This window comes from Equus quagga, chromosome 2 (assembly GCF_021613505.1).
Source record: "Equus quagga isolate Etosha38 chromosome 2, UCLA_HA_Equagga_1.0, whole genome shotgun sequence".
Classification (NCBI taxonomy): domain Eukaryota; kingdom Metazoa; phylum Chordata; class Mammalia; order Perissodactyla; family Equidae; genus Equus; species Equus quagga.
Genome location: NC_060268.1, coordinates 124,892,571 through 124,906,754, shown reverse-complemented (window position 1 = coordinate 124,906,754; position 14,184 = coordinate 124,892,571). Strand labels below are relative to the sequence as shown.

The 14,184-nt window shown below is 37.2% G+C and overlaps 1 protein-coding gene across 2 annotated transcripts in view; it reads right to left on the bottom strand.

Moving 5' to 3' along the window:
- Window positions 1-14,184, bottom strand: part of MICU1 (mitochondrial calcium uptake 1) — a 234,750-nt gene that overhangs the window by 82,918 nt on the left and 137,648 nt on the right. For both annotated transcript variants that reach the window (XM_046651419.1, XM_046651428.1), the window contains one exon: window positions 6,275-6,357. In XM_046651419.1, coding sequence (XP_046507375.1) covers window positions 6,275-6,357 — 83 coding nt within the window. The remainder of the gene's footprint in view (window positions 1-6,274; window positions 6,358-14,184) is intronic.

Below are 14,184 nucleotides of genomic sequence, written 5' to 3'. Positions count from 1 at the left end.
ACTACATTTTTTTCTTTTTGTATTTTCTTTCTTCCCTTCCTTCTCCCCCTCTCCCACTTTTATTTCTCTCCCTCCTGCTTCTTAGGCCTATCTGAAGCCAACTCTTAGCATTTAATACTAAACAGGTCTTAATCCACTTCTGGTAATGGATGAGTAGCTCCTCTCAGGCCAATCTTTCCTCAGATGACAATTACACAATACAGACAAAACACACCAAACAACTACTTGAAAGCATCAGAGAGTGTTCATGGGCAGATCCTGGAGGGGAGTTGAGACTTGGAAGAAGGGAATGGCACTGGCTGAGTTTCTCACTTTATACAGTTTTCAGCCTGAAGGAAGCCCCCAGTCTGAATGAGAAGGATTGGCGCCCTCAGTTTTTCTGGATTGAAAAACCTGAGGACAGAATCTGGAGCAACCACAACCCCTGGAGAGTGAAGGGGAAATCCCGAAAAAGAGAAAGCCAAAGAGGGGAAGCCCCAAATTCTATATATAAAGTCTAGCCAAATTCAGTTGAGCTAATTGCCTGCTAAAACAAAACACTAATACTCTTCGGGTGAATACAACAAAATCTAGAGTCTACAACATATCATTCATAACATCCAGTCTACAATCCAAAATTACTTGACATATGAAGAAATGGGAAAATTTGGCTCAAGTGAAAAGGAAATCAATGGAGATCAATCCTGAGATGATCTAGATATTAGAAACTAGCAGACAAGGATTTTAAAGCAGTTATAATAATAGTGCTCAAATATATAAAATATGCTTGTAAAATAGGAAAAGACAGGAAACTTCAAATGAGAAAGGAAACTATATCAAAAATGAAAAGGAAGGTCTAGAACTGAAAAGTGCAATGTCTGAAGTAAAAATTCACTGGATTAGCCTAGTAACAGAGTTGCTATGACTGAAGAAAGGGTCAGTGAACATGAAGATAAATCAATAGAAATTATACAGTCTGAAGAGCAGAGAGAAAAAAGATTGAAAAAAATAACAAACAGAGCTTCAGAGATTTGTGGGCCAATATCATATGGTCCCAGAGAAAGAGGTGAGAGAGAATGGGGGCCAAAAAACCATTTTTTTAAAAAGAAATAATAGCCAGAAACTTCTCAAATTTGATAAAAATCATAAATTTATAAATACAAGTAGTTCATAAAATACTAAGAAGCCTATATACAAAGAAAACCACACTGAGGCATATCATAATCAAATTTCTAGAAACCAAAGATAAAGAAAAATCTGGAAAGCAGAGAGAGAAAAACAACATATTACACACAGGGGAACAATGATTCAAATAACCAATGACTTTCCATCAGAAGGAATCAGAAGTAGTGAAACAACAGAGAATTTTAAATCTATACCTGTAACTCTATATCTAGATTTTTCCTTCAAAAACTAACAATGATATAAATTAATTCGTTGCCAAGAAATATGCACTTCAAGAAATGCTAAAGACAGTTTTTCCAACTGAAGGGAAATGGTACCAGGTGGAAACTAGGATCTTGGGAATGAATGAAGGGCATCAGAAATGGTAAATATGTGAATGAATATACAGAATATTTTTTCTCTTATTTTCTTTTAAAATATATAAGACCATTAAAGCAAAATTAACAATGTATTATGGGGTTTATAATTTATGTAAATGGAATACACAAGACAACTATAGCATAAAGGATGGAGGAAGGTAAATGAAACTACATGGTTGCAAGGTTCTCACATTTTATGTGAAGTAGTACAATATTAATTCTAAGTAGACTGTGTACATTTAAGAATGTATGTTTTTATTATAAAAATAAGGCAAAGAGGTATAGCTAAAATGCCAGATAATTTAAACCATAATTCTTGAAAAAATAGTTATTTAACCCCAAAGAAGGCAGGAACATAGAACAGAGGAACAAAAAACAGAAAGAACAAACAGAAAACAAATAGCAAAATGGTAGATCTAAATACAATTAAATCAATAATTATGTTAAATATTAATGGACTAAATATTGCAATTAAAAGGCAAAGATTGTCAGAATGGATAAAAAAGCACAGACCCAACTATGTGCTGTCTATAAAAGGTGCATTTTAATCATAAAGACACTGATAGATTTAAAGCAAATGGATGGAAAAATAATGCATCATGCAAATAGTAAGCATGAGAAGGCTGGAGTTTCTATGTTAATATCACATAATGTAGACTTTAAGATAAAGAATATCACTGAAGATAAAGAGTGTTACTTCATAATGATAAAAGGATTGATTCATCAGGAAGACATAACAATCAGAAATGTGCACAGGGGGCTGGCCCCGTGGCCGAGTGGTTGAGTTCATGTGCTCCACTTCAGCGGCCCAGGGTTTCACCAGTTCGGATCCTGGGCACAGACATGGCACCACTCATCAGGCCATGCTGAGGCGGCATCCCACATAGCAAAGACAGAAGGACCTACAACTAGAATATACAACTATGTACTGGGGGGCTTTGGGGAGAAGAAGAAGAAGAAAGAAAAGAAGATTGGCAATAGATGTTAGCTCAGGTGGCAATCTTAAAAAAAAAAGAAAGAAAAGAAATGTGTACAGGACTTCAAAATACATAAAGCTAAAATGGACAGAATTAAAGTAAAATGAAGAATTGCATAACTATAGAGGGAGATTTCAACAACTCCCTCTCAACAAATGCTAGAATGACTAGGTTAAAAAAATCAGTAAGGATATAGAATCTGAACGACACTAGCAACCATCTTGACAGAATTGACATGTATAGAACACTATACTCAACAACTGCAAAATACACATTCTTTAAAAAGACACATTGATGCTTACCAAGATAGATCATATGCTGTTCCATAAAACCAGTCTCAAAAAATTCAAAAGAATTAAATCATGCAGAGTATGTTTTCTGAGAACAATGGGACTAAATTAGAAATTAGTAGCAATAAGAGATCTAAAAAACAAAACCCCAAATACTTGGAAATTAAACAACACACTTCTAAACAATGCATGTATCAAAAAGGAAACCACATGGGAAATAGAAAATATTTCAAACTAAATGATAAAATACAATATATCAAATTTTGTAGGATGCTGCTATAGCAGTGCTTAGAGGAAAATGTATAGCTTTAAATCCTTATATTAGAAAAGAAGAAAATTCTCAAACTGCTGACCAAAGATACTGTCTTGAGCAACTCATAAAAGAGCAAGGAAAACCTAAAATACGTAGAAGGAAAGCAATGAGAGCAGAAATCAATTAATTAGAAAACAAAACCATAGAGAAAATTAACAAAGTGAAAAGTTGGTTCTTTGAAAATATAAAAAAAATAATTATAGGGGCTGGCCCCGTGGCCGAGTGGTTAAGTTCGCGCGCTCCGCTGCAGGCGGCCCAGTGTTTCGTTAGTTCGAATCCTGGGCGCAGACATGGCACTGCTCATCAGACCACGCTGAGGCAGCGTCCCACATGCCACAACTAGAAGAACCCACAACGAAGAATACACAACTATGTACCGGGGGGCTTTGGGGAGAAAAAGGAAAAAATAAAAAAAAAATAAAAAATAAAATCTTAAAAAAAAAAAAAAAAAATTATACCCCAAATAGCCAAAGCAATCTTGAGAAAGAACAAAGCTGGAGGCATCACACTTCCTCATTTCAAACTATATTACAAAGCTATAGCAATCAAAACAGTATGGTATTGGGATAAAAATAGACATAGATCAATGGAACAGAATAGAGAATCTAGAAATAAACTCATGCATACATATGGTCAATTAATTTTGACAAAGGAGCCAAGAATACACAATGGGAAAAGGATAGTCTCTTCAATGAATGGTGTTGGAAACACTGGACGGCCACATGCAAAAGAATGAAACTGGACCCTATTTTACATCATACACAAAAATTAACTCAAAATGGATTAGAGACTTAAATGTAAAGCCTGAAACTGTAAAACTCCTAGAAGAAAACATAGGCCATAAGCTCCCTGACCCTAGTCTTGGTGATGATTTTTGGATTGGACACCAAAAGCAAAGGCAACAAAAGCAAAAATGAACAAACGGGACTACATCAAACTAAAAAGTTTCTGCACAGCAAAGGAAACCATCCACAAAATGAAAAGCCAACCTCATGAGTGAGAGAAAATATTTGCAAATCATATATCTGATAAAGGGTTAATATCCAAAATATATAAAGAATTCATACAACTCAATAACAACCAACCAAAAAATCTGATTAAAAAATGGGCAGAGGATCTGAATAGACATTTTTCCAAAGAAGACATACAGATGGCCAAGAAGTACGTGAAAAGATGGTCAACATTACTAATTATCAGGGAAATGCAAATCAAAACCACAATGAGATATCACTCACACCTGTTAGAATGGCTATTATCAAAAAGACAAAAAATAACAAGTGTTGGCGAGGATGTGGAGAAACGGGAACACTTGTTCACTGTTGCTGGAATGTAAACTGGTGCAGCCACTATGGAAAACAGTATGGAGGTTCCTCGAAAATTTTAAAAAAGAACTACCATATGATCCAGCAATTTCCCTTCTGCATATTTATCAGAAGGAAAAAAATCACTATCTTGAAGCTATATCTGCAACCCTCATGTTTACTGCAGCATTATTTATCATAGCCAAGACATGGAAACAATGTAAGCGTCCATCAATGGATATATGGATAAAGAAAATGTGATACACACACACACACACACACACACACACACACACTGAAATATTATTCAGCCATAAAAAAGAAGGAAATCCTGCCATTTGTGACAACATGGATGGACCTTGAGGGCATTATGTAAAGTGACGTAAGTCAGACAGAGAAAGACAAATACTGTATGATCTCACTTATATGTAGAATCTTTAAAAAAAAAGCCAAACTTATAGATACAGAGAACAGATTGTTGGTTGCCAGAGGTGGGGGGTAGGTGGGTGGGAAAATAGGTGAAGGTGATCTAAAGGTACCCAGTTCTAAGATAAATGAGTCCTGGGGATGTAATGTACAGCATGGTGACTACAGTTAACAAAACAGTACAGTATATTTGAAAGTTGAAAAGAGAGTAGGTCTTAAAAGTTCTCATCACAAGAAAAAAAAATTTGTAACTATGTTGGTGATGGATGTTAATTAAACTTATTATGGTAATCATTTCACAATATATACATAGATCAAATCATTGTTGTACACCTGAAACTAAAACAATGGTATATGTCCATTACATCTCAATAAAAAATAAAATAGTTCTATCTAAAATAAAAGATAACATATCAGGGGCTGGCCCCGGGGCCAAGTGGTTAAGTTCACACACTCCGCTTTGGTGGCCCAGGGTTTCACCGGTTCAGATCCTGGGCATGGACATGGCACCACTCATCGGGCCATGCTGAGGTGGCATCCCACGTGCCACAACCAAAATGATATACAACTAGAATCTACAACTATGTATGGGGGGCTTTGGGGAGAAGAATAAAATAAATAAATAAATAAAAACATATCAAAACAAGTTCTATTTATAATTGTTTGAGCACCTGGAAATACCAGTAAAATGCAGGATTATGGAAAAGTGAAGGTATTAAGATGGATATAGGATGGAAATTTGAACAAATGTCTCTAGGTATTTTGAAATATTTGACTTTGTGCATCTCTTATTTAAAGATATACTATACCTGATACTTTCTCCCACTTCTTTTCCCTCCTTTTCTCATTTTGAATATGAAAGTGCTTTCTCCCATATATATATTTTTTTCTGTTTTGAAACCACTTCTGACAATCATAATAATTGTATCTGGAGAGGTATCATGGCCCTCCAATGACAGAGTTTTATGGAAATGTAATCTCTTCCTAGGATTCAGAAGAAACTGTACATGTCTATGTACATGCTATGGTCAAAAGGCATGGTATCATTTTTCCCTGTCTTATAGAAATTTTTTCAGAACATATGTCATTCATCCTTGTATTCTGGAACTGTGTGGCACAAAGGAGCTGTTTAATAAATGTTGACTGAATATATGATTGAATAGCCATAACTTAGCCTCTCAGCATTAAAGTATAATTCATGTTGGGGAATCAAAGCAAAACCTTGACCTTAATCATACACTCAAATAATTCGTTACATTTAGAGTGAAAACAAAGAAAAAAAACCCACCTGTTAAAAGTAAGGATATTTTTGAAAAATGACACATTAGGTACTTCAAGAACTGGATAGTATCTGAGGATATTGACCAAGGCCAACGAAACTCCAAGGCACGTGAAAATGTGTTAAATATTAATGTACTTAATGGAACTTTCCAGGACAACTTGCCTGTTCAAACTCATCCATGTCTACTTCTCCATCTCCATTCAAGTCAAACATCTTGAAGGCAATTTCAAAATTTCTCTGAGGAGCTGCAAGTAGAAAGGAAGGAAGGAAGCGTAGGAGGGAAGGAGCAAGAGAGGGAGGGAGGAGAAAGAAAATATTTAGAAGGCATTGACCAAAAAGAAAAAATCATTCCTTTCAGAAAAACAGGCGGTTAAACACTAAAAAGTAATGTCAAGTCACAGAATGCCACCATATTTATCCAGATCAATCTTTCAGCAATACTCCTTAAAACCAAAAGAGAATTTTACCATGACCATTAAAGACAGCAGTTGTCTATCTTTGTGTTTCAACACTCAAATACTTCAGCTTTGCTTTTTAGAAACCATCCTCTTAGCAACAACATAATATTAACGTTGTTGCTCTGTTACTTATAGTATTATTTATCTGGGCACAAAAGTCTGTTTGTGGTGAGACATACTGCTGCACAGCAAGAAGCTGAAACCCTAAGTCTTTTAAAACAAGCTAGCTTTCTACTTTGTTCTTTCTAGTCTCTCCATGGTAAGTACAATCAGGAGTTCAGTGGATGTCATTCTGCCAACAGGTTATTATTTATACTGGTTTACTCACTATCGCTATAGCTCTGTGGTAAGGCAGAAAAGCATACTGTTAGCTACTTAGCCCCTATTTCAACCATGTCAGCTGGGTACACAAATTACTGAGCAAAGCATACTTAAATGTTAAGATCAAGCTGAATTTTAAAAATCAAAATGAAAAATGCAAATCTTGAGAAGATGGTGTATTTTCTTTCCCTTAAGTAAATGAGGAAACTTATTCAAGACTTCTTTAGTGTTCCTAGAGCAATCAAAATATAATTAATATATTTGTGCATTAGAATTAAATATAAATCTAACAGCTTTCCTTCCTTACCATACTAAATGTTCTGGTAAAGAAAACTAAGTTGTTCATTTCCTTCTTTTGGTGCTTCAAATTTATTAGCCATAGAGAATAAACCAAAATAAGATATCCTATATATCCTGATACTATTGAACTAAATTTTCAGTTAATAGCAGTTTTACTAAAAAAAATTTAAAGATTCTACGTAGACAAAAAAGTTAAAAAAGGCTTAGCACATTAGGCATAGTTGTAGAGAGTCCATATTACCATATTCATAAATTTGTTAATAGCAACCCTCTAGGCTTAAATTCGATTTTCAGCTAGGCAGCCAGCTAGGCTGGTAAGCTCCTGGTTTTCAGTCACGTGGGTGAATCATCTGCCTGTCAGCTTCCAATTGCCTGCCTTACTCGATAATGGCTTCCAACAGGTTTGCTCTTCTTTAGGCCACAAATACAATTGTTGGGAAGAATGTACCTGGGGGAATTAGATTTTCGTACACTTATCGCCACTTCCCAAATTTTTTCTACCTGTCTAGATGTTGTCTTTTACTGAAGAGTTACTACGTGCCAAGCATTGAGATGGATAATTTAAAGCCGTTATTTGATTTTATACTCTCAATCCTGAAAGGTTTTATTTCTTTATTTTTTAAACAGAGTAGGAAATTTGGTCTCAAAGCCACTAAATGATTAGCTCAAAATCACACAGCTAATATGTGGCAGAACTGGTAAGTGAACCTAGGTCAACGCTGACTCCAAAGCCCATAGACTTTCCATTATGCTCCACGGCCTCCAAAATCAAGACAGTGGTACTTCCAATAATACACTCATACTCTTTATTCTGATACATTTTGACCTAGAAACAAAACAACAAAATATGACTCACTGGTTATGTCAGTCTCTGCAATAGCTGAGGGTTCCAAGTTGTTCATCTCAAGGACATACCTGATATCAAAGAAACGTTGCATATGCCATGCTCAGTAGTTTAGACTTGGCTGCACTAACTGGAGACCCATAAGCAACATTAGATTCTCAGATAGGTTTGTCACATGTTTTTTAAAATTCTGAATATGAATTTCTTTAGACAGGAATACACTCTCCTATTCTCCCCTATTGTCTCACACTTGGCCCACTTCACTCATATAAATTATTTGCCTAACCCTTGTAGATACTTCAGATTTTAACAACTGCAGACAATATGAAGCCACTGAAAGTTTTAAGTAGGGGAGTGACACAATCAAATTGGCATTTATGAAGGACTTCTCTGCTTACATTGAAGGATGAGTTGGAAAACAAAAACCAGCTTCAGAGAAGATGATAGAAGTTTTTGTAAATGTTGAAAATGTGAACTGAGGTGACGGGAGTGGTAATGGAGAGGAGGGAGAAAATTTGAAATAACTTAAGGAGGCAGAAATTATACAATTTAATAATTAATTGAGTTGAGAGTGAAAAAGGCCGACAGCATGGCTTTTAGCCCAGGCTATTGGGTATCTTGCATGTCATTAACCAAGAGATAAAATAAACGTCAAAGGTTTGAGAAACAAAATGAGTTCTGACAGGATCTGCTGAATTCAAGCACCACAGCATATCCAGATGAAAATATTCAGGAGATAGTTGGAAATATGGGTCTAAAGCTTAGAAGAGAGAGGTTAAAGTTGGGAGTCATTAGCATGTGGTTTGCTGCAAAGAGCCTGAAATGAATTTGCCCAAGGAGAAGTGAGGGTTGAGGAGAAAGGTGAGGAAAGGGTAGAATGCAGTTGGAAGCCAATATTTAAGGTGAGAGGAAAAAGAAAGGAAGCAGTGTAAGAGGAGGTGGCATCACAACACCAGGATGAATACAGTCAAAATGAATAGAAATATGGAAAAATTGGGCAAGAGCCAGTCAGTATGTTGTCACACGGGATTTAAAGCAGCACTCCCAATCCCTATCTCCACAGCTTACAGAGATTACACAGGGTGCTTACATTTTTAGCTTTATCATAATCTTTTATTCTTACGTGCTGTGAGTTCTGTGAAGGCACATGCCCGGTCATCATTTAAATGACTGAATGAGTTATTCTAGCAAATCATAGTAATATGTCCTCCTACAACTAAGGTTAAATTCATTTTACCAAACAAAGCACACCCTGTACTACTTGAGGTATCTATATCTTTTTATCCTGGCTTACTTTCAAACAGAGCATTTGCTTCATGTGGAGCTACTCAGAGTGTTTATTAAAGTACATGCGCTGACACTCTAGAGGCTGAACTCCGATATGCTGGTCACTGACGAGGTAAGTCAGGGGAGGAGCCCTGCACATTCTCATTTAAGCCCTACCAGACTATCAGGGAAGGTTTTTCCAGGAGTAGTTCTCTCAGCCTATTCAATCTTCATCTGCTGATCACATCAAAGTATTTAAGACAAACAAGAAAAAACCAGCTTGCTCTAAGTGAAACATGCTACACAGGAATATGCAATTAGGTAATTCTTTCCTTAAATGTAGTCTTCAGAGTAATTTTTATATACAGCTGTTCAGGAAAGCTTTAAGGTGTTTGGGATTTACGCTCACAACCTATTTCCATAGGTACTGAGAAGGGAGTTCTTTTAAATCCCAGGCTACTTATAGAGTGAACAGTGAAGCTTCTCTCCTCATGCTAAGAGGATAATCTACTTTTTGTATAATGATTTCTAAAACGATCATAACATAGCTTGGAACCGATTAAAACAATAAGATTCTATACAAAGTTTATTATCATACTTCTTTTACTTAGAATTCCATGACAATATATGCTGCTAGGAAATGGAGATACATTAGGTCTGTTCTAGTTAAGAATCCATTTTTTATATTATTCTATCATTAACAATAATGATAACAATAATAACAACTCTAGGATGTTCTTTGAGGCACAGTAAACTTTTTTTTTTTTTTGAGGAAGATTAGCCCTGAGCTAACTGCTACCAATCCTCCTCTTTTCGCTGAGGAAGACTGGCCCTGAGCTAATATCCATGCCCATCTTCCTCTACTTTATATGTGGGACGCCTGCCACAGCATGGTGAGCATGGTGAGCCAAGTGGTGCCATGCCCGCATGTGGGATCTGAACCGGTGAACCCCGGGCCACTGAAGCAGAACATGCAAACTTAACCGCTAAGCCACCAGGCCGGCCCTGAGGCACAGTAAACTTTTATAGTTTGCTTTAATAAGAAAAACCCCCATCTTTTTCTATGTATAGTAAGTCAAACAATCAGATAGCAACAATACTAGCTTTCTCAAGATTTTCATGACTGTTTCACTTATTGTTCTTTAATGGAAAATGCATAAGACTTGGGCTCTAATTCTGGCTCTTCCAACAACATAATGAGTCATTATGTCTTAAATTATTTTTTGGTGGTACTGACAGAATGAACAAAAAAATGAAGAGACTAGATTTTAAACAAGTTTCTTATTTTCTGTTGGTTTGGTTCTCCTGCCACAAAGTTCCTACCTGCACCACTCCTCTTTTAAAATGATGCTGTAGAACAAATGAGGTAATTAATATGCAATATCAGAGAACTCTGAGTTACAAAAAAAACTTTAGAATATGATGAACCCTACTGAATGATGAACCTACCTACTGAACTTGTAAGGATCAGACAGCCTCTGATTATTTCTGAGAGGGAGGTTACCACTTCTGAGGTCTAATCATTGTCGGCCATATTAATTGAGTTATTTTTCTCATGCAGAAATCAAATCTATTTCTGTGTAACTCCTACAAACTATCCTAGTTTAATTTTTTAGAGAAAGAAAAAAATATATCTGCTTTCTCACCTATATCATGGCCCTCTGATTACATAAAAACTTATGATCATGTCTCTACTAAGGTTTCTCAGAATTTGCTTCCAAAACTTCAACATCCTAATGGTCCTCCTGTGGGGTACTTTAGATGGTCAATGCCTCCCATCAATGCAGTATCCTAAATATAGTTAATTCTAGAATGACCTATCCTTTCTAGAAACAATAGGACTGCTTCTTTGCAGACTAGTATACTAACATTATTTTTATATGAGGGCTTAGTATGTTGTTTTCTACATAACATCAGACTTAGGAAATGGAGAAAACCCTACAAGTTAGATTTCAAAAAAGTGTCCCTCCAAGAATGATGTCAGCATCATGGTGGAGTGAGTTCTCTCCTTAGTCTCTCCGCTTTAAGTTGCAACTAAATGGACATTCATTAACCAGCAGAGGATTCCCTGCAGAGTACAAGAGGACGTCTGAGAGATCCAGGCAGCTATGCATCTGAGGGTGGGTGGACTGGATGCCTGGGAGGTAGTGGAACTAGGTGAGCGCATCCTTCCCCCTCCCCAGTGGCAGCAGGCCAGGTCACAGATCCTCACACAGTGGCCCAGCATGACTAAAAGAGGAGGTGGGGACAGCCTGGCCTGCACGAAGGCTTTTAGAATTGCACTCCAGCCTGTGGGAATGCCCACCATGCCACAGTGGCCCCACTGGTGGGAAGACTCTACACTGAGTGGTGGCTCAGCCCCTGTGTTGGCACCTGCCCTCTGAGCACAGCACAGGTGAGAAGGCACCCCACCCACTCAGAAGGTGCCCCTGCCTATGGAGCATAGCAGCTCGTGGGACCCACCGTGTGGCACCTCAGCCTCTGTGTGGACACCCCTGCCCTCTAGCACAGCGCAGGTGAGAATTTGCCCATCTGTGGAACACAGCAGTCCATGGGATCCACGGAGCAGCAGCTCAGCGCCTGTGTAGGCGCCCCTCCTGCCTACCACTCAGCAGCTCAGCTGGTCCCCTGCTGAGCACAGAGGACCCACCTATGGTGACTGACCCACATGCTGAGCACAGAGGCTCGGCCCATGTGAGCGCAAACTGCAGAGCAGCTGTGGCCAGCCTGGGCAAACACAGAGAAGCACTACATTCACAACTTTCAGCAGATGGGCAGAATCAGAAAACACAGTTCCTGCTCCCCCTAAGGGGGGCAGGTAGAATCTGTGACCCGATAACTACCACAAATGCACTGGCAAAGGATCAATTAATCAAACACCATAAAGAATGACAGTAACACTTCAGAGCAGAAGGAAAATGACAAGTCCCCAGAAACCAATGCTGAAGTAATAGAAATTTACAACCTAAATGATAGAGAATTCAAAACAGTTGTCATAAAGAAACTCAATGAGTTACAAGAAAACTCAGAAAGACAATAACGAGCTCAGGAATGAAAGTAATGAGCAGAAGGAATACTTCACCAAAGAGATTGAAACTCTAAAAATAAAAACCAAATAGGAATTCTGGACATGAAGAAAACAATTAATGAGATAAAAAAAATAATCTAGAAACCATAAGAAACAGAGCTGATGTTATGGAGAACAAAATTAATGAATAAGAAGACAGAAATATAGAACTGTTTCAGGTAGAGGAGGAGAGAGAAATAAGATTTAAAAAACAATGAAGAAATTCTACAAGAAATATCCAACTTAATTAAGAAAAGCAATATAACGATTATGGGTATTCCAGGGGGAGAAGGGGGGAAAAAGGAGCAGAGAGCTTGTTCAAAGAAACAATAGCTAAGAACTTCCCAAACCTGGGGAAGACTGGACTTACAAGTATGTGAAGCCAACAGAACTCCTAATTACATCAATGAAAAAAGATCTTCTCCAAGGCATATACTACTGAAACTGGCAAAGTCAATGCCAAAGAAAAAATATTAAGGGCAGCAAGGCAGAAGAAAATAACCTACAAAGGAATCCCTGTCAGGCTTTCAGCAGATTTTTCAGCAGAAACATTACAGGCTAGGAGAGAAAGGAATGATATATTCAAAATACTGATAAAAACTTTCAGCCAAGAATACTGTATCCAGTGAAACTATCCTTCAGATATGAAGGAGAAAGAAAAGCTTTCCTAGATAAACAAAAGCTGAGGGAGTTCATTGCCATTAGACCTCACTTACAAGAAATGATGAAGAAAGCCCTCCTACCTGAAACAAAAAGGCAAAGGTTTACAAAGCTTTGAGCAAGGAGATAAAGAGACAGACAAAATCATAAAACTGCACCTGTCTTTCAGAACAGGGTAGCAAACACTTAATTATAACATAAAACATAAAGGGAAAGAAAGTATCAAAAATAACTATAAACAGTTCAATTTAGTCACAAACTCACAACACAAAAAATAAGAATTTGTGACAACAATAACTCAGAAGGAGAAGAGGAAAGGGATGGAACCTGCTTAGGCTAATGGAGATAAGAGACTATCAGAAAATAGACTATCTCATCTATGAGATCTTTCATAAAAACTTCATGGTAACCACTAAACAAAGAATCAGAATAGAGCCACAACTCATAAATAAAGAGATAACTGAGAAAACTATCACAGAAAACCACAAAACTGAAATGGCAGTCAGAAATACAAGGGAAGATAAACAATGGAAATACAGAACAACTGGAAAACAAGAGATAAAATGGCAGTATTAAGCTCTCATATATCAATAATCACTAAATGTAAACAGATTGAATGCTCCAATCAAAAGACAGCATGGCTGGATTGACCAAAAAACATGACTCAACAATATGCTGCCTCCAGGAAACACATCTCAGCTCTAAAGACAAACATAGGCTCAGAGTGAAGGGATGGAAGATAATACTCCAAGCAAATGGCAAACAAAAGAAAGCACATGTTGCCATACTCCTATCAGACAAAGCAGACTTCAAGATTAAAAAAAAACAATAATAGACATAAAGGGGCAGTATATAATGGTAAAAGGGACAGTCTACCAAGAGGACATAACCCTTACGAATATATATACCTAACACAGGAGCACCAAAGTACATAAAGCAACTATTAACAGACCTAAAGGGAGAAATGGACAGCAACAAAATAATAGTAGGGGACCTCAACACCCCACTCACATCAATGGATAGATCAGACAGAAAGTAAAGGAAATGGCCTTAAATGAAACACTAGACCAGATGGACTTAATAGATACATATAGAACATTTCATCCAAAACCAGCAGAATACACATTCTTCTCAAGTGCACATGGAACATTCTCAA